At 39.2% G+C, this 26,153-nt stretch overlaps 1 protein-coding gene across 1 annotated transcript in view; it reads right to left on the minus strand.

Annotated features, from left to right (window-relative positions):
* Positions 1-26,153, minus strand: part of LOC115783334 (metabotropic glutamate receptor 7-like) — a 73,145-nt gene that overhangs the window by 13,814 nt on the left and 33,178 nt on the right. Inside the window, exons 4-9 of the mRNA XM_030734117.1 lie at positions 23,085-23,220; positions 22,353-22,507; positions 18,686-18,823; positions 16,710-16,910; positions 9,240-9,379; positions 3,315-4,250 (exon numbers count right to left, since the gene is read on the minus strand). Of these exons, the coding sequence (XP_030589977.1) occupies positions 3,315-4,250; positions 9,240-9,379; positions 16,710-16,910; positions 18,686-18,823; positions 22,353-22,507; positions 23,085-23,220 (1,706 nt within the window). The remainder of the gene's footprint in view (positions 1-3,314; positions 4,251-9,239; positions 9,380-16,709; positions 16,911-18,685; positions 18,824-22,352; positions 22,508-23,084; positions 23,221-26,153) is intronic.

Raw genomic sequence — 26,153 nt, forward strand, 5'->3', positions numbered from 1 at the left:
AATCTGCTCAAGGTTTCATGCATAAAACAAGTGATAGGCAGGGGAATTTCACATATTATTTTTCAAAAGACTCCACATCTCCGCACTAAGTGTCACATCCAGCTCCTGTCAAGCACTGCTGTTTGCAAAGAGACGGGAGTTTTAAAAGATGCAATTTTACCTGCTGAAAACTGGAGTGAAAAAGTTTTTCCGCAGCATAGTTAGTCATTGCTAATGATGCTTGTCAGGACAATCTGTCCTCAAGAAGTTTATGTATTAAAGGGAACATCTTACAAGAGCCTAAGAGGTTTCCACACATGTATTGAGGCATATAAGCTTCCAGTACATGGAGTTCACTTTTAAGCGTGACTGACTCTTGTAGGTGTTTTATTAGAGTGTTTCAGTGCCTCAGGATAAATGTTTCATTATATCACCAACCTACTCTTCTGAACTGCAAGAAATGCGCTATGTTTAAACACGAGCCCTTGTGTTTATTGGCAGAATACACTGAATCTATTTGGTAGTCCTTTGCTCGGAGCAAATACTTAAGGTGAGACGCTTCAGGAAATAATTTTTTCTTTTTTGATGCACTGGACAATTTTGAAATTGTCTCATTTCATCTATTCAATCTGTCCCTAATCTACATACTTGAACAGAAAATTTCAGAAAACCTGAAATACAAGAAATTATTAAATGTAAGTAATCGACTTGAGCCAATTATTTACATTACATCCTTATTAAATTTCATGATGATATCTGTTCAACTGTTTATACCTAAAAAAAATAGTTTACAATAAAAATTTATGGAGTTTCACAAAATATACAATCACTGGTCACTTTATTAGGTACACCTGTTCAACTGCTTGTAATGCAAATATCTAATCAGCCAATCACATGGTAGCAACTAAATGCCCTTAGGCATGTAGACATGGTCAAGACGTTTAGGCTGATGATCTCTGCTGCAACATTAGGGTGAGAATTTGGCATAAACAATGTCAAAGCATGGACCCATCCTGCCTTATATCAACAGTTCAGGCTGCTGGTGGAGTAATGGTGTGGGGGATATTTTCTTGGCACACTTTATGACCACAGTGTGCCCATCTTCTGATGGCTGCTTACAACATGTCATGAATCGCAAACTGGTTTCTTGAACTTAACGATAAGTTCACTGCACTCAAATGACCTCAACAGTCACCAGATCTCAATCCAATCAAGCACATTTGGGATGTGGTGGAATGAGAGATTGTTATCATGGTTGTGCAGCTTACAAATCTTCAGCAACTACATGATGCTATCATGTCAATGTGGACCAGAATCTCTGAGGAATGTTTCTAGAACCTTGTTGAATCTCTGGCATGAAGAATTAAAGCTTTGTACCTAATAAAGTGGCAGGTAAGCATCATTCAGAGCCTGATTTTGAAAATCTGGCTGTTCATATTGCTATACGGGTAACACAGGCAGATTAGCAGATATTTAAATTGATAATGCATTGTTTACATATTTAAACCTTTATTTGACATACATTTCTTTTGAAATAATAAACTGGAGAGACTTCATGCTGATTTAATCTGGATGCAGGTGACTCTCATATTCATTAACTTGAGAGTACTGAGTAGTTGGCTGAGCACATGCAGGTGCACAGTAGATGCATCGTGATCATTTGTGTTTTTGCATGGCTTCTCTCACTACGAGTCTGAATGGGCAGATGGGGGGGGGGGGGGGGGGGGGGGGGTCACAGGTGTGAGAAATAAGGGTATCTAAATGGTGTGACATTAAAGAAATTCCACTTCTGCTATAAAACAACATTAGGTCAAACAGAAAAAGGGATTATCAGCTGGTGTCATGTCAGACTAGTATTATTAGAAGTCATTTGATATTTGAAAGAGAGATTAGTCATATATGACTGGGTGTGTGGCCACAGCCGCACATGAAAATACAACAGGGCAAGGTATTAGAAAGTGAGGACATGGTCACATTTAGCCTCCAATTGTATATTTCCACGCAGATCCAAACACAAGCAATCTAATCCCCTAATTACACTATTTCTGTATTTTGACATTACTTACAGGGAGGTAATATAAGGATCTTTTGAGCCAGTAAGTGCAGTTTAAGCAGAAGCAGATGTGATGAAAGCATGCTGAAAACTTGTGTGCAAGTTGGCTGAAAAGATGGAAAAGCTAGCTTTACTTCACCTTGACTTCACTGCAGCTTTTGCAAGGGATTTTTTATCAAGACATGCTCAGGCACTTCTCACTTGCAGTGTCTGGGGAGTAAGTAGAAATGCACCCTCAAAGGCCATTACACCCAGCTGCTACAGTGTGAACCGGAGGTGTGTGCGTGAGGCAGTGATCCAGTGTGAAGAAAGAGTTAACTGCATAAGGGGGAAAGATAAACACATTACTGCTTCGCTAGTCGCCGCAAGTAACATAATGAACTCCTAATCGCTGCTGAGGGTGTAATTCATCTATGAAATCAGCAGCAAATTGAGATGAGGAAAATCAGCTTCTGATCCATCTCATGTGGTAGCTTAGCAGGAAGGATATTGAACGGCGTGCCTCTCAAAAGGTTAGGAGCAACACTTTCCTGTCAGCATCGATATTCTGTCAGTAGAAAACTTCTCCTTGGCTTCGTCTTGTACACACAGGCCTGCTGAGCAGCACGCGAGTCCGGCAGATGAATGCATTTGTATTCTGCGCAGTGCTGGCCAGATAAGCAATGACTAGCAGAGAAGGTCAGAGTGTCATATTCTCAATCAACTCCAGTAGCATACAATGTCAGCTGCTTTGTTGAGTAGAGCGCAGCTGTCGAAAGATGGAATGTGTTGATTCAAAACTTCTATTTACCCCCTCATTTCTCTCTGCATTCCTTTTGGTTCTCGTCATTCTCTTCCTCCACCTGCCCAAACCGCTTGTCTCACTCTCCAGAATGAGGCAGAATAGTATATTTTGGGCCTAAAGCTACGATAATGGCATCTGGAGCTGCCGGCCTCTCAGTCATTCATGGATTCTGGTGCTTAATAGCATACCCCTTCCTTTGTCTTTACATGCCTGTTCCCTGTATGTTTGAATCATGTAAATGTAAACTCACAAAGAAAATACACCCATAACTCATGTAGTCACTAAATGTATGCGTGCCTGTGTGCGAGTGTGTGCTCCCTTTATGTACTGTTTGTGTTTGCACAAATATGTGTGTATGTGAATGTGTTTGGACAAGATAAAAACGGGGCCAAAGAAATGAAAGTGAAATTTGTGAGAGGAAGGAGAGAGAGAGACAGACAAAAGAGAAGGCTGGTGACAAAAAGAGAGAAAGCAAGAGAGAAAGAAATGATGACTCACCTTCTCCGCTGACTGGGCTGTGCCAAAGAAAATCGGGATGAAGGCCAGCCAGACTATGCAAGTTGTGTACATAGTAAAACCAATGGGCTTGGCTTCATTGAAGTCTTCTGGTACATCCCTTGTCTTGATAGCGTAGATAGTGCAGGTCACCATCAGCAGGATGCTGTAACCCAATGAGCAGATTATCTGTAGGTCTGTGATGTCACACTTGAGCACTCCGCGAGCCAGCATGGGGTTTATGGTTTTCTGTTCATCGTAGTCGATGATGGTGTTTGGAGGGTCAACAGCAAACCACACCAGCACCCCCAGCAGCTGCACACAGATTAGACTGGAAGTGATAGCAATCTGGGAGGTGGGGCTGATGAAGCGAGGGGCTGTGACTGTCTGCTTCCCCTGCTCGAAGATCCGATAAATACGGTTGGTCTTGGTAAGCAGTGCGGCGTAGCTGATGCACATGCCCAGGCCCAGAAAGATCCTCCTGAAGGCACACACAGCTACATCAGGCTTGGCAATCATGAGGAAGGTGATGATGTAACACAAAAAGATGCCAGTTAGCAAGACGTAGCTCAGTTCTCTGCCTGATGCCCGCACGATAGGCGTGTCATTGTAGCGTATGAAAGTTGCCATGACAAAGATGGTGGCGATGATGCCAAGCATGGCCAGGAAGACGGGGATAACTGCCCAAGGGGAATGCCACTCCAGCTTGACAATGGGGATAGGCTGGCAGCTCGTTCTGTTGGAGTCTGGCCTCATGTTGTAGGCACACAGTCTGCAGGAAGTTTCGTCATACTGGTACTGGTAGCCATCACAGAGCTCACAGTGCCAACAGCACGGCATGCCCTTTACTTTCTTCTTCCTCTCTCCAGTTTTGCAGGGCAGACTGCACACAGAGATAGGCACCTCCTGCTCCCCATCTGGCCATTGAAGCTCCTCCAGCTGGGAGAGATGTGACACACCACAGGAAGAGGGGTTAGCAACAGTGAGATAAGGAAGTGACAGCATGTGGGTACTGAAAAGCAGCTGTATTCTAAGGCAACAGTAAATTATGAAAAAAAAAAAAAAAAAAAAAAAAAATTATATATATATATATATATATATATATATATATATATGGCCAAAGTGTCAAAGGCATGAAAGCTTTTGTGCAAGCTATCCCCCTGAGCTAAAAGCTCCCATGCTGTATTGATGCAATTAATTGACTGGCTTATCACAACATATTAACTTTTCACTCATTACTATATCATCAATCTTACGAAGTTGCCGTTGTTTGCAAAAAAGTTCAAGGTAATCTAACCGTTTGGGGAGAAAAAATGTGCAAAAAAAAAAAAAAAAAAAAAAGATTAACCTAATACAGCACAACATCTTTCCTGCCAATTTCTTAGAGGGATTGCCTTTTTTAATACTTGAAAGTAATTGAAATCACCATGGCAACAGAGCCTACCTTTGTTCAGTGAAATAAAAATAAAGTGATGTGAAATGCAAAAGACATTATGTTTTAATACAGGAGCCAGTGAGGTATGAAATACGTGATGAGAAGGAAAGAGAATGGGATTTGGGATTGCAAAACGCTTCAGTTAGACTTCGCACAGCCATTTCTAGTTATGATTGAAAAGTGCAGTATACAGACACACTATCTGAAGGTCTAAACCAAAGAGGCCCCGAGGTGTTTCATGATTCAAGCTCAAACTATAGTTTCGACGTACAAGTCAGCCCTAAAAAAAGCCAAGAAGAAATAGAATTTTTAAGACTCTTACATATTTTGCTAGGGAGCTAAAAAAAAAAAAAAACTTTCAAAGTACTCTGAGCTGATCTTTTTATTTATTATGAAAGTGTACTGATCCGTGAAGCAGAAGATAAAAGATACACCAACATGGTTTCACAGCAACAGCGATCATCAGCAGTATCACGTAACTAAACTGAATAAACTGGAGTCCAACAAAAACAAAAGGCATTCATATTCTATGGTTTAAGTTTTAAAATGACTTTTTAATTGAATTCGGAAATGCTTCAAACTAAAAGATGCATTGAGTCAATGTGTGCGGAGCAACATGCATAAGAATTACAATCACACACTGTAAGACCGTACTGGAAAGAAACGGGAATTGAATTTAGTGATTACTTTTGTAGTGTGCTTTGATGTTAAGCGAATTCATGACTTAAAGGCTCCCTGTTGAGTTTCTGACTTCTGTGGTGTTGTGTGTCCTCATTTTGTTTGTCTCACGTGTACTCATAAAGAAGTACACCAATATGCATGTGTAGTTTAGCTGATGTGGCCCCACTATTTTACTTGTGGAGTGCGGGTGACAGTAAAGAAGACAATCAATTGTTTAACCTCCCAAGACCCTGCGTCCTCATCTGGGGATGTTACATTTTGTCCTTGCTGCAGCTCATACTTCATTCTGCTCAGTAGTATTTTATAGTTTATTAAGCCATGTTGACATTGTTGTGTTATGCTGTAAAATAAACCCAATGCCCACATCTAATACATTTTTTTTTTTTACAAATGCATGCAACAACCATGTAATAAAATACAACTTCCTATTCAAAGAGGAAGAAGTTATATATATATATATATATATATATATGTGTATACATATACACACACACACACATATATATATATATATATATATATATATATATATATATATATATATATGTGTGTGTATATGTATACACACACACACACACACCAGAGCCTAATCACAAATATCTAGGAGAAATCAAAAATGCATCACAAACAGGAACTTGGAGTACACATCTCACTCTCAGTGGCTGTCAGCATGGCCACCAAGCAGCTTTTACCCAGAAATATAAATGGTGAGCACAGATGCTGATGCCAGGATTTATTTATTTATTATTTCAGCCATTGACTTTACTGGTGTTGTGGCATTGTTTGGTGTGTATAGGTGTTAAAATAGTTTTCTTCACTGTAGAGGAATTTAGTATTATGTGTGGTTAGATGCAAGTTGCAAATGCTACCGAGCCGATCATGGCCAAATGTTGCAGTTGTCATTTCCCGTAATTGCACAACTTGCCAGATTTAATTTGAGAGAACACCTCCCTGTCAAATTAATTCTTAGTACACTTTCATGTAGAACATATTTTCCTGTTTTTTTCTCTTTTTTTTTTTTTACCATTTGATACACAAGAATGTGTTTGATGCTTGAGTTAATAAGATAATAATATCTGCATTACAATGAGGGTGATTATCATTGACATGACATTTATTAGACTTCATCGTTACACACAATGTGTTTTAGTAAGTCAGAGTGAATGCATGTTTCTGTTTATAAAAAAACTCTACAAGGCAACAACCAGTAACATTTGGAAAATATGGTCTATTTTTTTCTTATTTACTTATTCATTTTTTGCTCACCTGCTCATTAAATATGAAGATTGAGCCTGCAGCCTGTTACCTTAACTTAGACTGGAAACAGAAGACAATCACTGGCCCTGCATGCCCACCCATCACATCTGATACTTAAATTTGACTGCCAAGAAAATACAAGGAATCCTTCATCATCTGTAAACATCAATTCATCGAATGCACCATTTTTTTATTGTAAGTTTTAAAGAAACAAGATATAATGAGACAGTCAGTGAAATGATTTTTCTTTGGCCAGCTCAAACATTTGTAAGGTAATATTATGACATTTTTGAAAATACGCCTTTTTGCAGCTTTGCACTTACCAACTTCTAACACATATGGGACACAGTCAGACTCTTTAACATTATCACAGATTTAAAAAAAAAAAAAAAAAACTGCACCAGGTGCAAATACCACCACGTATAACATGAGTCTGGCATCACCTCAGGCGATAGCATCACCTCCTCCACATGTGGCAACTGCAATTAATTGCACATTCAGAACTGCACCACACTCAGACACAAATGTGCACTCACACATCTGTGATGTGTGTTTGTGATGTGCACACCTGTATGACGAATGTGTTGTTTCTGTGCTGTCTGGGTAGATTATCATCTGCCATTTATCTGAGGGCATTAAGGTGCCACTTGTTATTTGGACAATGAATGGAGCTCTCTGGAAAACCTCCCAATTACACACAATGTGGAAACAGTAATGAGAGCAACAGCTCTGTTGCCATGGAGACCAGAAACAAGATTTTTGACACCTTGGACTCGCTATGGAGACTATGCTATTTGGGGTTTGTTTTATTTGCTAATTTTACAGTTAATTTGTGCTTCTGCGAGCTGGAACAGCATTACATTGAACTTCTTTATTGATCATCACAGAGTGTATCAGGGTGCTCATTCCAGAGAAGCCTTTAAATTAGACGGCTCTTACAGAACACAGCAACACCTTTTTTTTTTTTTTTTTTTGCACTGGGCCATAATTGTATTGTAACAGCATTTGGTTTGTAATCACACTAAAACAGAACGAAGCACAAATCTCCAGCAGCAGACGTTGTTCCACCTGTTCTATCAAATGCATTTGGTTTAGTTTAATTCTTGTCATCCTGAGAACCATTATGCAAATGTTGACTCATCGGTATGTAAATGCCATGCTTTTTTTTTTTTTTTTTTTTTTTTAAATCTGAGTTACAAAGAAATTTCAGCTCAGGTTTCATCCTATCATACGATAAATGTCGAGCCATGTTTGCCTTGAAAAAATAAAAACTCATCAGTTTCTTTATTGCCCACATGAATCACCTGAGACCATTTCTTGTGTTGTGACAGTGAGATCTATTACAGTGGCATGAAACCAACTCTTGCACTTAAAAAAGCAGCTGCAAGCTTCAGCTCTGCACCTAAAACCTATATTAGATTTTTTTCTTTAGGTGAATTTAAGTTCCAAATGCAAAATCCATGTTGCTATTCCCTAGGTTCAGCTTTCATTTGGATGTGCCAAAAATGTCATATAAATCACACTTCCACATATTTTTAGATTAATATCCTTCCCTTTCCCTGTAACGCACCCAGAGCCTTCATACGGTTTAACTTGTACTTTCATTTCGTCTGATAAAATTTGATCATAGACTTTCATCATGTAGTGCAGGAAAGCTAACGAGCTGCAGTAGGAACACGGAAGGTGTGTATTTCAGGTGTCAGCTTCCAGCGACATCTTTGGTAGCTCTCTGCTGCCATGACTGAACACAGAGTATACGGACTGACACAAGTTAACTTCCCCTCTACACTCTCAGTCCTCCAACAGCTGCTGTGAAAGAATAATGATATGCAGCATCAGTGAGAGCTCAGCTAGCTTTTTTTACTTCCTTCCTTCTTTTTTAATATTGAACTCCCAAATCGAGTCGCTTCTGATGTATTAGTCTTGCCCAAACAGGCTTTCACTGGTGGAAACATATCAGATCTTTTTAATAACATACTAAATGTGACCAACTAAAATCCTTTTATCCCTTTTCATGCACTACATTTAAAATAGTCTGGTTTCCCTGCATATTTTTTTTTCCTATTAAAAAGCAGCTTTCAGGATATTTGATAACCTTTAACAGAACGAAATTTCAATTATGGTTATAAACATTTTTTCTTATTAAATAAAGTCTAAAGTAACTTTATGTAGGACTTTGGGATATGTTTACCATTTGGCTTACACTGTGTGTGCGTGTTTCTCTATTTGTTGTTGGAAGAAAATATAAGACCTGAAAATTCTGAAATATTGTCTGCTGGTTACAACGAACACTTTATTTTGCATGAACACTCATTTTCTGCACCTGAAATACATCAATTAGAGTGAAAGTAAAGATGTCTGCACCTGATTTCTTTCCATAATTGAGATGCAAAAAATGTGCACGTGGTTGTCACATGAGAGATTTCAGTTTAGAAAAACACAAAGTCTCCATGCTGTGAAATCTGCACCTACATCTCCTTTTTAAATGTGCATATGCTAACATTTGCAACTGCATATCTGTTGTCTGCTTTATCAGCAGCAGTAAATCATCATACCCTGAGCTGGAGGTTCTCCACCCACTGCCCTACCACTCTATACTCTGGGGTAGAGGAGTTGGTCATCTGGAACTGGAACAGGTCATAGCGTCCTGGAGCGTCGCCGTTCTTGTTAAACACAACGGAGGTGCCGGCGCTGCCTGTGCAGAGCAAGAGAGGAGATGCAGAAAAGGGTTAGAGGATGGTGTGCAAAAAAAAAAAAAAAAAGAACCCCCCCTCCCACACACACACACACACACACACACCATCTTGCTCATTCTGACTCCGTGGTGGGCTACAAGGATAACACAACCTTCCTCCAAATATAAACTTCCAAAAATAAAGATCCATACATTGAACCTGTGATAATAACATACAGGAGGGCTAGGAGCTCCCTTCTGACCAATATAATACTCTTTTTTTACCTGTTTCCTATTCATCATCACGCCTGCACAATGCCCACTTGCAGAATATATTCTTACATTTAAAACATGGTTAGTCATGTGGACTTTAAACTCTAATATCAAGAACTGCCTCTTGCTTCTTTAAAACAGCGCACACCTCCACAGATTAAAAGCAGTGCTGCATTTCAGTCACACTGTGGTCAACAACTGGGGATGTAAGGAGGACAAACAGGTCAGCCAAAGCATCTTCCAGTCCCCATCTGCTCTCAGTGTGCAGCATCCGGTCTTAAGCAGGGCCCTGAAGATTTCACTAATTAGCTTCCAGGCGACTGTGGACATCTGAAACATTTAAATATCTAAGGTTTTTTCTTATTTGAACTTGTGGAAGCTCTTGAGCCTGTCAGTTATTTTAACACTAGTACACGTGTTAATGCGTGCAGATTTTAATCTAAATGCCAGTCAACGTGAGTTCTCCTTTGCAGCGGGGAGTGCTGAATGACATTAGTGGGATAAAGGTTGTACTTTATTTTATACATGAGCTCTGCATTGTTGATGAGGTCATTTCTACCATCTCACAATGCAGGGAGAGAATGAAAAACTGCTGCATTTTACAAGTCTGTTCACCTTGGCACCGCATACAGTGGTTCACATGGATGGATGGCGATACCATTTTTGAAATGGGACAGGGGGAGTCTGATGACACTTGGCATGGGAATTAAGTACTTTAATAGCTCTGGCTATAATAAGTGAAGAGAATGGACCATGAGCATATGTCCACAACACTTTGGGAACATGTTGTGTTTTGTATCTAGAACAGAGCTTGTGGCTTTTGGATGGAAGGCCATTGCACCTTCTCCTTAGTTTTTAGCCAGAAGGGAATTTCATCTCCCTCTAGTTTTTTTCCAAGGACATTTGTCATTGAACATTCTACAAAAGTTTCAGGCTAAAAGTCTCTTGTTAAACAAGAAAGGCAGCCGTGGCAAGAGAAAATCCATTTTCAGAGAACAAAATAAGGGGATTTTCAAATAAAATGTTGTGAACAAGCATCCAAATTTTCTTTTTGACTTTGTGACACTATTGTGCATTACAAACGCAAGTTTTTGTCCTGTTCAGTGTTGATGCAAGACACAAACAGAGACACAAATCTCTCACATTTTGCAGTTATATAAAGTGACAGCGCCATACATTCCACATTAACACTAAAGAAATAGCACCAGTGGAGCCATTTGACCCACTGATGTTTCCATTTAAAAGTAGAACACTAATTCATGGGCATCCATGTGTCAGCACAGAAAATGAAGTAGGACGAGTGTTCAGTATTAATTCAAGTGTACTTGTAAAAGCTGAACTGAAAACTCTGTTAATGTGAAAACCAAACCCAAACTGGGTGGGCGTCAGTCGCCGTCCTGTCACTTCAGCTTCCGCCAAACAGAGAGTAGACTTGTTGACACAGTGTATAAAGATGTTGACAAGGTATTGACTCCAGTAAGCAAAAGCTGTCACAGGGTTAACATTCTTATTGCACGCCCCAGCAAAAATATATAGCGTGCACAAACACACAGTCATTCAGTAAAGTGACATGAATGATTAGACACTTGGCGCTCAGTTTCAGCTTCAGAGCAAATAATTAAGTGGCATTGCTGTGTGTGCAGATAAAAGGACATTAGAAATTCATTTTTATATTGTATTGCCTGATATTTTCAAGGGAACAAAATGCTTTGTGTAGAATCCTTAGTGAGAATGCTGTCTATGATGAAAGATTTATGCATTTGCATGTGGCTCTGAACTGAGACATGACAAAAGTGTACTGCTGCGGTGCGGTGCTGAGCAGTGTGGGTGGACGAGGGATCCACTGCTGTGTTTCTCTCGCATCATTATTCTCTCCTTTTTTTCCTGCTTCTCACTCTTCAGCTCTGTGACTCCAGCACAGTGGGGAGATCAACAAAGGAGGTTTAGACTCCTTGGCTCTCAAACACATGTTAGCAGTGGCACACGCACACACGCAAAATAGTGTGCGTGGCTCCAGTCAAAATGCAATAAGGGGCAGCGAGATATGCCTGACGCACCAACAGAGCAACCGGTTATAAAAAGGTGTGAGATATAACAGGAAGAGGTTGTGGAGACTGAAAAAAAGTGGATATCTTAATTTTGGTTCAGGTGAAATGAACTTCTTTCTTTGTCATTACCAAAATGACAAAGAAAACAAAAATGAAAACAAAAATGTTTTCTGAGACTGAAGAGCCAGAAAAGTGAGTAGCATAAATCCAGATGGTTATTGAGGTTGGACAGCAGATTCTCAATCCAGTGCATGAATCTGCACTTGCTTAAGGCCTTCTTGAAATATTTATATTGCTGAGTCAATTGCATATAGTCTGCTGCTTTAGTTCCACCTTAAAATCAGAGGGCTTCCTGCCTGCTGGAACTCTGCACTGCTGCCATAGCGACAGTGTTGGAGAAAGGCAGGCGGCTCTTTAGCCTTTAGCTCACTGAAGTTTGCCTTCATGCTTTTTAGCACAGAAGTATTTATATGGCATAATTAACCCTGTTAAATCTGGTCACTGCAATGCTTAGTGTCAACAAAGTGTCAAAAATACATTATTCAAACAAACTTTTAATGCATCAGGATCGTTTTAGAGCATTTTGTCAAGAATTACATTTGGAATTCCTACTTATTATTCTTTTTTTAACTGTCAAGAAATCTCAAAAAAAAAAAAAAATCGCTATTGATCTACTAAAAAGTATTATCTGAAATTAGTTTTAATAAACTGTAATCAACATCTGCATCCAGAGACTAATATTTTTTCAGTTCCTCAGTGCCTCAGTGTTTACCAAAGACTATTTTTATTGCACTGAATATATTGCTTCATTATGATGAGCCTTGATCTTATGTACACCAGCCTGCTGCTGTAAATACTCACTAAAGCACCAAATGTACATCCATCTGCAACTGCTACTAGTCCCCAAAATATATTGCCAAAAGTATTTGCTCATCTTTCACTTTCCACAAGGTTTAGGAGTGTGTTTATGGGAATTTTTGTCCTTTCTTCCAGAGGTGCATTTGTGAGGTCAGACACTGATGTTGGATGAGAAGGCCAACATCAGTGATCCAAAGGTGTTCTGTCAGTTTGAGGTCAGGACTAGTGAAGTTCTCACTCATCCATGTCTTTATGGACCTTGTTTTGTGCACTGGTGCGCAGTCATGTTGGAACAGGAAGGGGCCGTCCCCAGACTGTTCCCACAAAGATGGGAGTACGAAATTGTCTAAAATGTTTTGGTAAGCTGAAGCATTAAGAGTTCCTTTCACTGGAACTAAGGGGCAGAGCCTAACTCCTGAAAAACAACCCCACAAAATAATCCCCCCTCCACCAAACTTTACACTTGGTACAGTGCAGTCACACAAGTACTGTTCTCCTGGCAACCATCAGATTGTTAGTTGTCCAGTGGCAGCATGCTTATTCTACTGCTTCTGATACTTTGCATTGTGCTTGGTGATGTAAGGCTTGGATGCAGCTGCTTGGCCATGGAAACCCATTCAATGAAGCTCTCTACACACTGTGTAGAGAGCTTCATGAAGGCCACATTAAGTTTGGAGGTCTGTAGCAAATGGCTGTGCAAAAAGTTGGTGACATCTGTGCACTATGCACCCCAGCATCGGCTGACTCCACTCCAGTTGCTGTCATTCCCAATCGCTTCTGTTTTGTTATAATACCACTAACAGTTGTCTGTGGAGTGAGGAAATTTCATGACTGGATCTGTTGCACAGGTGGCATCCTATCACGGTACCACACCGGAATTCACTGAGCTCCTGAGAGTGACCCATTCTTTCACAAATGTTTGTAGAAGCAGTCTGCATACCTAGGTGCTTGATTTATATACCTGTGGTCATGGAAGTGACTGGAACACCTGAATTCTGTGATTTGAATGAGTGAGTGAATACTTTTGGCAATATAGTGTATATAATTTGCAAAAAAAATATATATATTAAGAGTGTACTTTTCTTTAGTTTCCTAAAATGCGTGTTTTGAGTGAAAACAATGAACTTGGGGAAATCTTAAGAGTTGGAAGTTTGTATTTCATCATTTTGCAGAAATAATCTACAGCAAATGTTCTCTAAGTGAAGCCTGCAGGTCAGGTGGTCAGGTGGCCCTTATGCTGCCCATACTTGCTCCAAGGAGAGAATTCATAACTGTATTCTTCATCCACAGTTAATGTCATACTTTTACACAGTATACTTTTACTTTTCCTTCTTAATTTTGTTTCTTCTGAAGCTTCCTAAAAATGACAACCAGTACTGAAAACTGCAATAGCCACTTCACTGATGGCTAACAAACTATAAAACAGCACAAAATTATCAACATAAAACCCCATCCTCTAAACAGAAACATTTCAAATGGTAACAAAAACTGTTTGATGATTGATTTTTTCCTGTGCAGCCCTCAGTCAAATGCTGGTTCCCTAAATTGGTGCTCATTCATCAAAACTTGGTTCTCAAAGTTTTGATGAATGAGTATTTGCAATAACAATTTTAAAAGCAATTTAACTAGGCCTGTTGTATGGATGATTGCAGCATGTCAAAAAAATTTTTGTCTTTTCTCTTTGTCCTGTCTCCCTATGCTGTTTTTCTTTTCTTTTCTTATCCCCCCCAAACTGGTTGTGGTAGCTGAGGGGAGACGTTTCTTACTGTGAAAAGGGTGGTTTTCCTTCTCAGTGCCACCTTGCTTATAGGAGGCTGTCTGATTTTTGGGGTTTTCTCCAGAATGCTGTAGGGGGTTTTACCTTACAGTATAAAGCACCTTGAGGCGACTGTTGCTGCAATTTGGTGCTATATAAATAAACCTGAATTGAATTGAATTGGCTATAAAATAGAGCAAATTAGGGTTCTGTAGAAAATTTTAAAAATGGGAATTTTTGGTGCAAGAAACAGAAAAATTCAAATAAAAACAGAAAACAATTGCTACAAAAAGAAAGAGCTGTGTGGCTCGTGGTATTACTGCTTAAATAACAAAACACTGCATAATTATGGGATTGTTGTGAAAACTGTTAACTCTTCCCTAACACACGGCTTCTGTTTTGACTGAAAAATGACATTGGTGGGATGGATATGTGACTGAACAAACAACCCTACTCGAACAGATACCAGCTACCACGAGCAACAGGATCTCTGAGTGAATAATGAAATGAAATGGAAATTTAGTCTGATTACCACGCTAGAAATGTAATTGTTCAAATTCCTCAAGCTACACGTGAATTAATAACAGCACTAAATATGCACTGCGGGTTCAAGGAAAACAGAGACTTGATCTCTGTTTTTGAATAATGAATGCATTCAATAGGAAAAATCCTCAAGAAAGTTTATTTACTATTTCTTTGCAGTAAAATAATATGCCCAGTTTGATTTTTTTATTACTTTAAATAAAGTCATCTAATCTCCCTGTTTCTTTTCAGTCATAGGATGAGTGTAAGTTTAAAAGACATCCATCCATCCATCCATCCATCCACTTTTTTATGCCCCCTTAAAACAAACAAACAAAAAACAAGAAAGGAAATACTACAATGTTAAGTAAATCATTAGTACATGTCTTGTGATTAAAGTACATATAGGTAAACATTTCCCACCTATTTCTACATATAATACACTACAGTGTTTTGCTATAATACTTAAGAAAAGACATGCTGAACTGGGTCCACCTCTAAAGTTTTGAGAGTTTATACTCATGCTTGAATCACTAAGATCTGAAAGCTAGCTGAATCATATCTGGAACACTTTGTGAAGACACCGTGTACTTCAAAAGAGCCTTTAATGATCACAGTCTGACATACATGCCAGCAGATTTGTAATGACAAAGGTTTCTATGTTTTAAATTCGTCTCTCAGTTGGCTCTCTTCTTCTGTGCTCTCCTGCATTTTAGAACAGCTGTCATTAAAAGCCATTTGGCATTAATTGTTAAGGATCTTCAAATTTCTGTACAGGGATGAATAATGTATGCTTTCAAGTACAGGCAGGCCCATCAAGTATCATATCGATGCAAAGTGCTACATATCTGACACATAACAGAGGAGGTAGTTTGAAATGACTTATGTTCATACTTTTGCATTTTTCTCTCTCTCTCTCTCTCTAAATCACATGATGTGCACACAGAGCAACTAAAATACTCAGGAATAAAATGATAATTAAAGGCATAAATATCATTGGTCTTCTTATTGCTACAAGTTATGATAAAAGACTGACCATTTTTACACATACACTGCCAAACTTTTCTCAACACTGGCTGCATATGGGAATGCAAAGATCTGAATCAGTCACATGGGACACTAAATGGTCTTCCAGCTTCCTTGGACAAAGTTAGTACAATATGCAACTGCACCCTTGTGCAAATAGTACTGATGATTATGCAGTAATCCATGTGTTTAGTTTCCTGCCTTGTCTAACCAGGCAGGTCCCCTCATTAAACCAAAACTAATCAGACTTTTTTCCAACTTCAAACAATTTCCTCACCTGATTTTCCTAATTCCTGGCTAAAATCCATGTGTAAAAACATTTAAAAAGAACATGTAGCTGGAACCAGGAGACAGTTAGCCTGTAGTAAAGACTCATAACAACGAGGATGCTCTTTTGTATTTTGTCCAAAAGCTCCCATTGCCCTTGAATTGAACTATGCAGAGCGTTCTTTTGCTATTGGCATCACTGTTCGTGGCCTAGAAATAGTCCACAAAACCATTAAAAAAAAAAAAAACCCTGAAAAGAACCTGTTTTCTTTAACCACAGTTTGCTTATAGATGATTAATCCATGAATGAATAAATGTTTGCATAGCTTCTCTTTCAGTTGATTCTATTATCCTCTCGCTCCAAAACAGAGCTTGAAAGATGCTGGACAGAAAGTGCTTATGCTGTTAAGTAAGACAACAGAATGGAGTGCAGCTGCAACGATAAGTAGCTGATAATTGAATTTTAACATGGTTAACTCCTGGGTGTACAAGCTTTAAATGCTGTCCAGAATTTTAAACATTTAAGTCATACTATAATTGAGTTTGTTTTTCTTATCTGCACAGCCTGTAAACATCTGAACTTTTACAGCATGTCACTCACCATTGAAGCTGGTGTTGCGTATGTACCTCAGCAGAGTTTTTCCCTCTGCCGCCTCCAACTGCAGACAAACGCCAGGATGATCGGGACATAAGTCTCGATGCATGTTGTGGAGAGCGTGGGCCATGGCGTACACTGCGTCAATCACAAACTGCACTTTCCCTTCCTGCTCATACTTGGAGTCGATCCCGATGCGCTCCTGGCCTGAGGGAAGAAGAGGAAGAGGAGGACTAAGAGCCAAATGCATCATGAACCATTAGATGTTACATTCCCGCAGCTCTCTCTGTCATCTCCACTTCCTTTTTTCATTCCTCAAGTTGTCATTTGTTGTTGTTACTTCTGTTTTGATTCTAACGGAATTGTACCTTAAGCGACAATGTGGCTAAGGAAATACGAAAACACATTTAATTCCCAAGAGGAATATATGAAGCTGGGACATAAGAAAGTGTTTATGACAAACAGAGCAAACTCAGATTTAATTACTGTGGTGCATTAGAAAGTAATGCATATCTAATAATAGACCTCATTTGTCCCATCTTAAAGATGATGAGGATCTTGAACTTTAGATTCTTCTACAGTGGCCTCCTGCTCTTTTATATCCTAGCGCACTGCCCTTTCACCACAGGCTGCTGTAAAGGTTCTGCCCTGTTCTGCTGATACATTGACTAAATATGTACTGTAACGTACACACTTACAAAGTTTTGTTGCAAACTGAATTGCATTTCAAAGGGTAAAATTATGAAAATTCTAACAACAAAAATACTACAACTCCTTTTAATGATAATAATCATCAACATCATTATCATTGTAATTGAAATATTCACACTCCCACTTAACAAAGAAAAAGAAAAAAGAAAAAAGCATCATCAAAAAGAAGACTAAAAGATGATTTCCTCCCCAGTTATAGCTGTTCGCAGGAGACTTCGGTGATGGTAATTGGCTATGCAGCATAAAAGAATGCAGAATATTTCAATAAAATAAAGGAGCTCAAAAGCAATCTGCACTGACATTCCAGCCCATTTCTAAGAACATACATTTCTGCCCACACATGACCTTTCTGATTTTCTGAGCTCTGTACAGGCTGCTCGATGGACAGTCATTGCAGTGATAAACACCCTCTTGTTAGTATTTAATATTCATAAATATCAACTCGGCTTGATGTTTGAAAAGAGACAATATATAGACATTTGTACAGCCATTTTCAGCAGAACTGAAGTAAACATAAAAGGCATTTATAGTCACTTTACGGAGGGTTTGTGGGGTTCACTAAGAGGAACACCATCTTTCGTATTTGACACACGATAAAAGACACCGAACAGGAGATTATAAAGGAAACAAAATCCTTCAGCAAACAGTAATTTGTGTCACGCTGCTATTACCGTCATCATGTATGCAAGCAAGATTAATAGAGCATCCCACATCACAGGCATCATCCACATGGATAATAGATGCAGTGCAATGCCTGTCACACCGCTGGCAGGCAAGTTTAGGTAAAATTGAGGATGCATCACTGCATGAAACAAGACTATCATTAATACTACTAATACTAAAGCAGAAGACATAATTTTCTGTCATTTTCCAAGCTAAATAAATTATACTCCGGCTCAGTTACTGTGCTGAGCTGCCAAGGTGACTGTGTTAAGGGGGAATTGAGGGAATATGGGATTAAAGAGTTACAGGACATTAGCCACGGGAGCAGACAGTCTGTAACTGTAGCAAGGCACGTGGTGCATTATTATTCTAATAATAAACTCTGCCTGTCCTGCACCCGCTGGGTAGAAACACCTGGTGTTAGACTTTCTGGCTGCACAGCAGACAAAAAAAAAAATTAAACCCTAACAGTGTAGCTGCAGTTTCAGCTTCGAATGCAAGCAAAAGGTCAAGTTCGCGTCAACCTGACACGGTAGAGTGAAATTATACATCACCTTTTAGTGTACTGCAGAGATACTCATAATTGGTTCATTTCACATCCCACATACCTGTGCATTTCCGGCTGGTATCTTCTTTCTTTGACGCGCTGAGCAGCTTACAGTCAAAGTTTTCCTCCCAAAACTCAGCAAACCACACATTTCTGCGATTGTTCTCGAGGGTGAGTGCAGTAAAGTATTCATCAAACCCTGGAAGAGAGGAAAGAAGAGAATGGCTCAGTTCCGGACCAATTACCAACCAATTCAGGGCTGGCGGAAATGTGCTGAAACTTTGAGCGCAGTGGTGGTGTAGCACTGGTCGCTAGGTGTAGGAACCACACCGGCAAGCACTACCTCATCAAAATTTGACTATGGTTGTTCCTCTTCCTCTCAAGCCCCGTGGAACTTTAATCACTTCTTTCATCTAGGAAATTACACTAATTAAAAACCAGGATGCAGAATAAATAACGCAGGGATAGTAAGCGATGCTGAAGCCTGCTTCCTCGGGCTGTGAGGCGCTGTAGGTGCTGAGCAGGTTTTCTTCACTTCATAAAATCCATTACAACGGAGATGGATTGAAGGCGTGATATATTAACTTAACACACATTTCAGCAGGGCTTTGGTGCCAGTATGAAGAATTAGCTTTATGAGAAACAACCGGCTGCAACAAAGGAAAGAAAGCCTGTGCAGTGAATTTCTCTTTTCTGTGAAACTTTACCACCTAATGTGGGTCAGCAAACCGAGCTGGGACAAAACTTCACTGCAAGCTTCATGGTGCAGTCATTTTTTTTACTTTTGTTTCTGGGCAAACAGCTTTATATGCAATAGGGTTGCACCAGTTTTGGAATTCTGAGTTGATACCTGCTTTTAAATTTAAAAAAAAACATATGTGGACATGACTCATAGCTGGTGTCCACATTTATTTTCCTGTTTGTTAGTTTTTTGTTCTTAATTCCCCTGAGATAGACAGGCGACCCCGCCTCTCGCTCGTTGGCAGCTGGGATAGGCTCCAGCCCCACTGTGACCGTGAAGTGGATAAATGGAAGAAAATGGATGGACTGATGTTATTTCCCCTTTTGTGCCAGGAATATTCAGAATTTATCATTACAAAAATATTGCTTTTCATTGTTTCAAAGTCTTTTAATTCTTCATAATGCCACATTTGAACATTTAAAATCAAATTGATGTGATGCCACAGATAAATATCAGTCACTGCCACTGTTAAATGTCACCATATTTGGCCGACAGGCTGATACCGTCTGATGTATTTTATAGCATCCCAAATGACTAGAGGACAGTCTGAAATCCCCGTTTTAATGTCACTGTGTATCCATTGTTATGAAGTCACATTGGCTGAGTTGTGGATAAAGGTAATAATGGTTAATCAGAGCTGAATGACTCAGCTGATTTTCCTTTCAAAGACCATCAATAATGCATGGTGGATTAATAATTTTCTCACTGCCTCCAGAGTGTACATTTGTCCTGGCTAGACCTCCCCTAATTAAGAAAAGCTTCATAAAACCCAGCCTTTCAAATTTCCTCAATTGTAATGATGAGTGGTTATTAGGAGTGTGACACTGAACAGAACTTAAAATAGATGGCACATGCTGAGAATATTTCTGTGGTAAATTTTGCATGTCTTGGCAAATGAAGCTGTATAATTCCCTTGTTCGCTTCCATTTTCTCCAGGGCAGACTTTTTCAAACTGCAGTTTTAAAAAAAATAACAGAGTTGTTAATGACATTTCATCTAGATATTAATGATATAAAACGTTAAAACAGTCAAAAAAAAATAATTGTGTACTGTTAAGCTTTTTCCCAAACCCACCATTAAGTGTCTCTTATGATAATGAAGCAGCGATTTTTTTCCCCTTACTTTTCTGTAATGACATTAATACCTGTGGTGACTCCAAGAGATGAAAAACTTTTGCCACTTATTTAAGTGTTTGATTTTTATTTTTTTTTAAAGTAGCCATTTTATCTGAATTGACTTTAGTTTGGTCATGTACAACCCACAGCCAAAGACAGCAACAAGGACGTACTTGTTCTCTGCAGGATGTCAAAAGCCATTCGGAGAAATGTAGGAAATTGTTTGCTGAAGCAGAAATACACGATGCAGAGGGAGGTGAAGTGGGTTGAAAAAAAGTAAATAAAAATATGTGCTTATTCTTAATAGTCTTTGAACATTGCAGTTTTTTGAGCAATCCGTCTCTGTTAATTGTTTTCTGGAGCACACTTATTTTCACTAAAATCCAATCTGTTGGATGAAACAGCTGTTAAATGTGAAAGGGATCATTCACTGTGATAAAAACAACAGAGAACTACAACTCTGGAGTTCTTGACAGCTTTGTGTATTTTAGGATCTTTTCAGCTCATTACTTGAGCTTTATTGTTTTCAATATTGAGTTTTCCAGTCTTATTTTGAAGATGAATCTGTTGAATCTGGCTCCAGGGTGTAGTGGTCAACACATTTGCCTTACATGTGAAAGATCCTTGTAACCCTGGGTGGTGTAACAAGCTAGTGTACTCCTAGTGCCAGTACCAACCTCAGTTACTGTAAATAGCAGGGTTGTCGTATGGTAGCCCCACACAGTATTTCTTTCACTATCCACGAATAAGACATTATATATTGCACAGCACAACCTTAGCTGGTAATCTTGAAACATCTCCTTTTGAGAAGCTGTTGTTTCAAACAGCTAAAAGGATAACTGCGCAGGCTGTGCTACCTGTAGTTTTGCAAGACCTTAGAGATAAATGGGAAAGAGATAATTCTGTTACAATCGATGATAGTGAATGGGACGATACATGGAGACATGCTAAATCACTTCCAGTTTGTAATTGTGCCAAAGCATGTGCAGTTCAAGATTTTACACAGAATGCATACTGTATATCTCCCAACCATAGACACAGTTTCAACCCCCAGTCTTTCACCGATGAGCCTGAAATGTAAGACAGAAATTGGTACCCTACTTTATCGTCTTTGATCATGTCATAAGCTGCAAAGATACTGGTCTAATGTATTATCAGAAATGGAAAATATGTTAGAGTTGGAAATGGTCTCTTGTTTTAGGCCTCCCTGCTAGATGTATACCAATTAGACATAGGAGACTGTACTGTCTTCTTCCTTATCCTGCAAGGAAGAAGATCTTACTGAAGTGAAAAAGAGTGTTAAAGGCTGGCATAGAGTGCTGTTTGAGCTGGTGCCATTAGAATATCTTACATGCATATCACATTCAAAATCAGGCCGATTTTTTTAAAACTTGGGAACCCTATTTGAACTACTTGAAACCTGATATATCTGCCATTTTGCTGCAGATTTTGGAAATAAAGGAGCAGCTGAAAGTATCTATTAAAATAAACAAATGAATAGATTCAGTGTTTGCTTGGAAAGTCCTATGTCAGTGTCAGTGTCAGATTTACAGTAAATGTACAGTACTTGATAGCCAAAAACATGACTTTCAGTGAAAACTAATGTTGTTCCATAATGACTGGCTGTGTAAATACTGTAGGCAACTGTTGGCATAAACCATGCCTCATCAGCTCAACAGGTAATAATGATAGTGTGGCGTTCACAGTATTTAGATTTATTTCTAACTTTCTTATTTTTTAGCTTTATTCACTTTAAACTGATGAACAAATAATCAAGTGGTGAAAAAAAAACCTCCCTTCATGAGTGAATGATTGAAGCAAAGTAACAAAAGATTCGGTGAAGACTGCATTGTGAATTTATGTGTGCCTACCTTTAATGGATGAGCGTTTCGGCAGTATAGTGATTGCTCCCACTGCTACATCCTCAAGCTGGTGGATCGGGCTGCTTTTGGACCCCCAGCTGTCAGATCCAATCCACAGGAAATGGCCCACCTGATTGGCTCTCTTGGTGGCACTGAGAACTCCCCTGCAAGAACATTCATGTTTATTAGGAGAGAGCACAAAAGGCATGTGCAATCTAATATCTATTACACAGATGCTCAGCCAGCTTTAAGGAGTTATTTGGACATTACAACCATCTCATGCACAGTTCTGCAGTCTGTCTCATAAAAGCTGAGAGGATAGCTGTTTTGTGAGTATGTGTTTATCTGTTATTTAAAGAAAACAGACAATTGTCCTGTTTTCCCTTTTCTTTGACATGCACATCCACTTTTAGTTGCTCCCCCTGAATTTGCAGTTACAACTGTAAATGTTTGATTCTGTGTTTTTTTTTTTTACGTCAGCATTACCCATGGGTTATTCTAACTGAAACAATATCTTTGTTGCTTTGTTGTGATCTGTATTCCCACTTCTCCTCAGAGGCATGCTCATGTTTGTGTTGTTATAGGTATGTTTGTGTTGCAGACACAGCCCATGCACATGGTAAATCTGTGCCTCTAGCCTTTCTTCAGGAGCTGCGACTCAGAGATTAAAGACCTCAATGTAGCAAATCATCAGCGTGCCTAAACAACACGGGTGAAGCCAGAATGTGCTGTTCTGCTCACCGTATGTCTTCTTCACTGGCAAAGATGATGACTGCCCTCGAGTGCTGTGTTTCCAGCAGTTGTTGGATGGTTTTGTCGTAATCTTCCAGCTTGGGGTTGTGTGGAATTTTCACAGACTGGGCGATGCAGATTCCACCTTTTTAATAGGACAGGAGTAAGAAATGATAAGGCTCCTGGGAATATATATCGCTCATTCTCTCTCACACAGAGATGTATGAACACACATTAGAGATGGAATGGTTCATGACAAAAATCTGCCCCGTTCGGGATGTGTGTGTTGTTTGGTTCAGGTCATCCATAAAAAAAAAAGCCTTGAGCCACTAACCCAAATGAAGGGCCGGAAGGGTAAAGTGTCTAGTGTAGCAGCCAGGCCGTGGAAATGGCAAGTGGTAAAGACAAAGGAGGATACATCAGTAGCAGCATTGTTTTGGTCTGCTTTGTGGGACCATTTTGGATTTAGTGCTACCTTGATGATGGCAGTAGGAATGCGGTGGATAAAACTGCGACGATATCTAAGCACTGTGCAACACGTGTTGCTTATGCTAGGGGCAACACATTCAATATGTTGGCTCATCCAAGGTGACATCACCCCAATGTGTCAATTGACACTGCGAGGAAGAGAGAGTCTACTCCCTGCAGCTTTTAAACAGCCTCTCGGTGAAACGTCAGACAGGGTTAAAGCCATAACGAAGGCACTGAGAAGTTTCATAGCTAAAGATATGCATCCTTATGCTGCGGTAGAAGATGCGGGATTTCAGCATATGATTAAAGTACTCGATCCACAATTGTTTTCTGTTTTTATTTTAAAGAAAGCAAAGTCTAGTGCTGGTTGATCTTATTCTCCACTCTTGTGGATGGCCTTTGCCTATGATGTGGGCATAATAATAGCAAAGTTAAAGCTCTTTTGTTTGTACAGATTTAGGTGTCACAGCTTTAAGCACCATCTTCCTTTATGTAATCAGAAAATTGCTGTAAGAACCACAGTAAAGTTAATTCTGATTAATATCGAATTTAAATTTTAGTCAGTATAGTCTTTATGTTCTGAACATGCATAAAAGGTCTTAAAGATGGCAGTAACATTTGTATTTTAGCATTAAGAAAATAAAGTTTTTAGTTCAGATTTGACAGTAGATAATGTACTTTGCAGGAATTTAAGGAAAGCAGCACCTTTAAAAAAAAAAAAAGACACTTTGAAATCAGCAATGTCTCCACTTTTATTGTACAAAAATCTCACCTTGCTCCAACCTAAGACTGTCACAGTGATGCCACACTACCTCATTGTTTCAGTTTTTGAATGGCTCCATTACATGTCCTCGAGAATAACTGAAAAAAACGTGACCCCAAAACCGTGATACGAACTGTACTGTGGATTTTGTGGACCATTCCATCCCTAACACACACACACACACACACACACACACACACACACACACACACACACACACACACACACACACACACACACACACACACACACACACAAATGCCCAAGGTCAAAATACTTGCTTTGTTTTCTTTTCCTCTATGGAAACCTCTCCTACATGGAAATGGAAGACCGATCTGAACACTCTGTTAATTTTAATGAAGCTGTCATACTTTCTATACAGTCTAAATTATGTATATTCTTGCAGTGTATGCACTTACATTATTGCTATGATCTGCAAACCACAATGGCATGGAACAGAAAACTCACACTGCTTCTTCTGACCAAGTATCAGCATCACTCTCAGAGTGAGGGAATTATAAACATATCTGCTATAACAAATCCAATAATCCACACCAACTGGGACATAAAGCTACAGATTTCATATTATGGATTTGAGAAAATCCAGCAGCTTGCCATTGAATTTTCATTTAAAGTCATTATCAAACAACTCTTACTGGAACCTGAACCAATCAGATAGCACAGCTGGCAATAACAAAGAGAGAGGATATTAATACAGACAATAAATCACTCTCCGACAGGTCATCACTAATGAGTTTGTACTGGATGGAGGGCGCTGATTGCTTTAGAGACTAACTAAATACAGCAGTTGCTAAATACTTTATTTGGCACAGTATATTATCACAACTGGCTTTTAGCAGATAACCAGATATTGCTTTCTTTTATTCATCAGCCTGTAATTGGGTTGAGAAGCAAAACTATGTCTTTAAAAATAAACAAATAAATAAAAAGGTCTTTGCCCTACTCTGGTGTAGTAATTGCAGATATGGAGGAAAAGATAACCTCTTAAGTACTTTGGGTAAACAGTTGATATGATCACCTGTGCCTGAGAACATCCAAACCACTGTGGGCCTAGATTGAAGGAGCAGCTTGTATCCCCAGTGAACGGCAAACGACCATTGAAACAATTAAAAATTTTCCCTCTCAAGCACTTTAATAGTTCCAATAACCTTATAGACTGAGTTTCTCTGCATAGACAGAGAGGTAGAAGGAATCTCCTAATTGCCACTCTCCTCAGCCTCATTACTTTGATATAAACAGCTTTCAGCTGACAGATCACACGTCTCCAGTCATGGTTTACTGTGGCATTTTCTGAAGGCAGAAGATAAGAAAATGACAACAACTAAACCTCCTCTTAACTCTCCATTTTTCTGGTATCAGCAAGCAAAATTTGTGGATTTTCTTTTCTTCATATGAGAAAACATACAGTATGTGCCAAAAGACCTCTGGGATAGCTGCTGTTATCCTCCCTACATGGACTAAACTTAAACATGGAGATACTGCCAATGCGCTGCTTGTTGCTTAAGGGTTTGTGGTATCCTGTTAAAGTGAAACGTGCTTGATGTCATTTGTGCAGACTAGCCAAAGCTGTTGGTCTCAAAGGAACGCCATTTAAAGCTTTGTTTCAGCACAGAGATTTCAGATCATTTCAACCTGAGTCTACAGAATGGCATTGTTCTTTCTTTCTTTCTTTCTTGCTTTCTTTCTTGGAAGCTCTAACACCATGCAATGACTGATTTTGTTAAATTCATATTAGCTGCAGTTTTCAGTTCCAGGTAGCAGTGTGCTGCAGGTAATGATACCTAGAGTGACTACAGAGAGTAAAAGTAAAAACAAAACAAAAC

This window comes from Archocentrus centrarchus, chromosome 7, assembly GCF_007364275.1.
Source record: "Archocentrus centrarchus isolate MPI-CPG fArcCen1 chromosome 7, fArcCen1, whole genome shotgun sequence".
Lineage (NCBI taxonomy): Eukaryota > Metazoa > Chordata > Actinopteri > Cichliformes > Cichlidae > Archocentrus > Archocentrus centrarchus.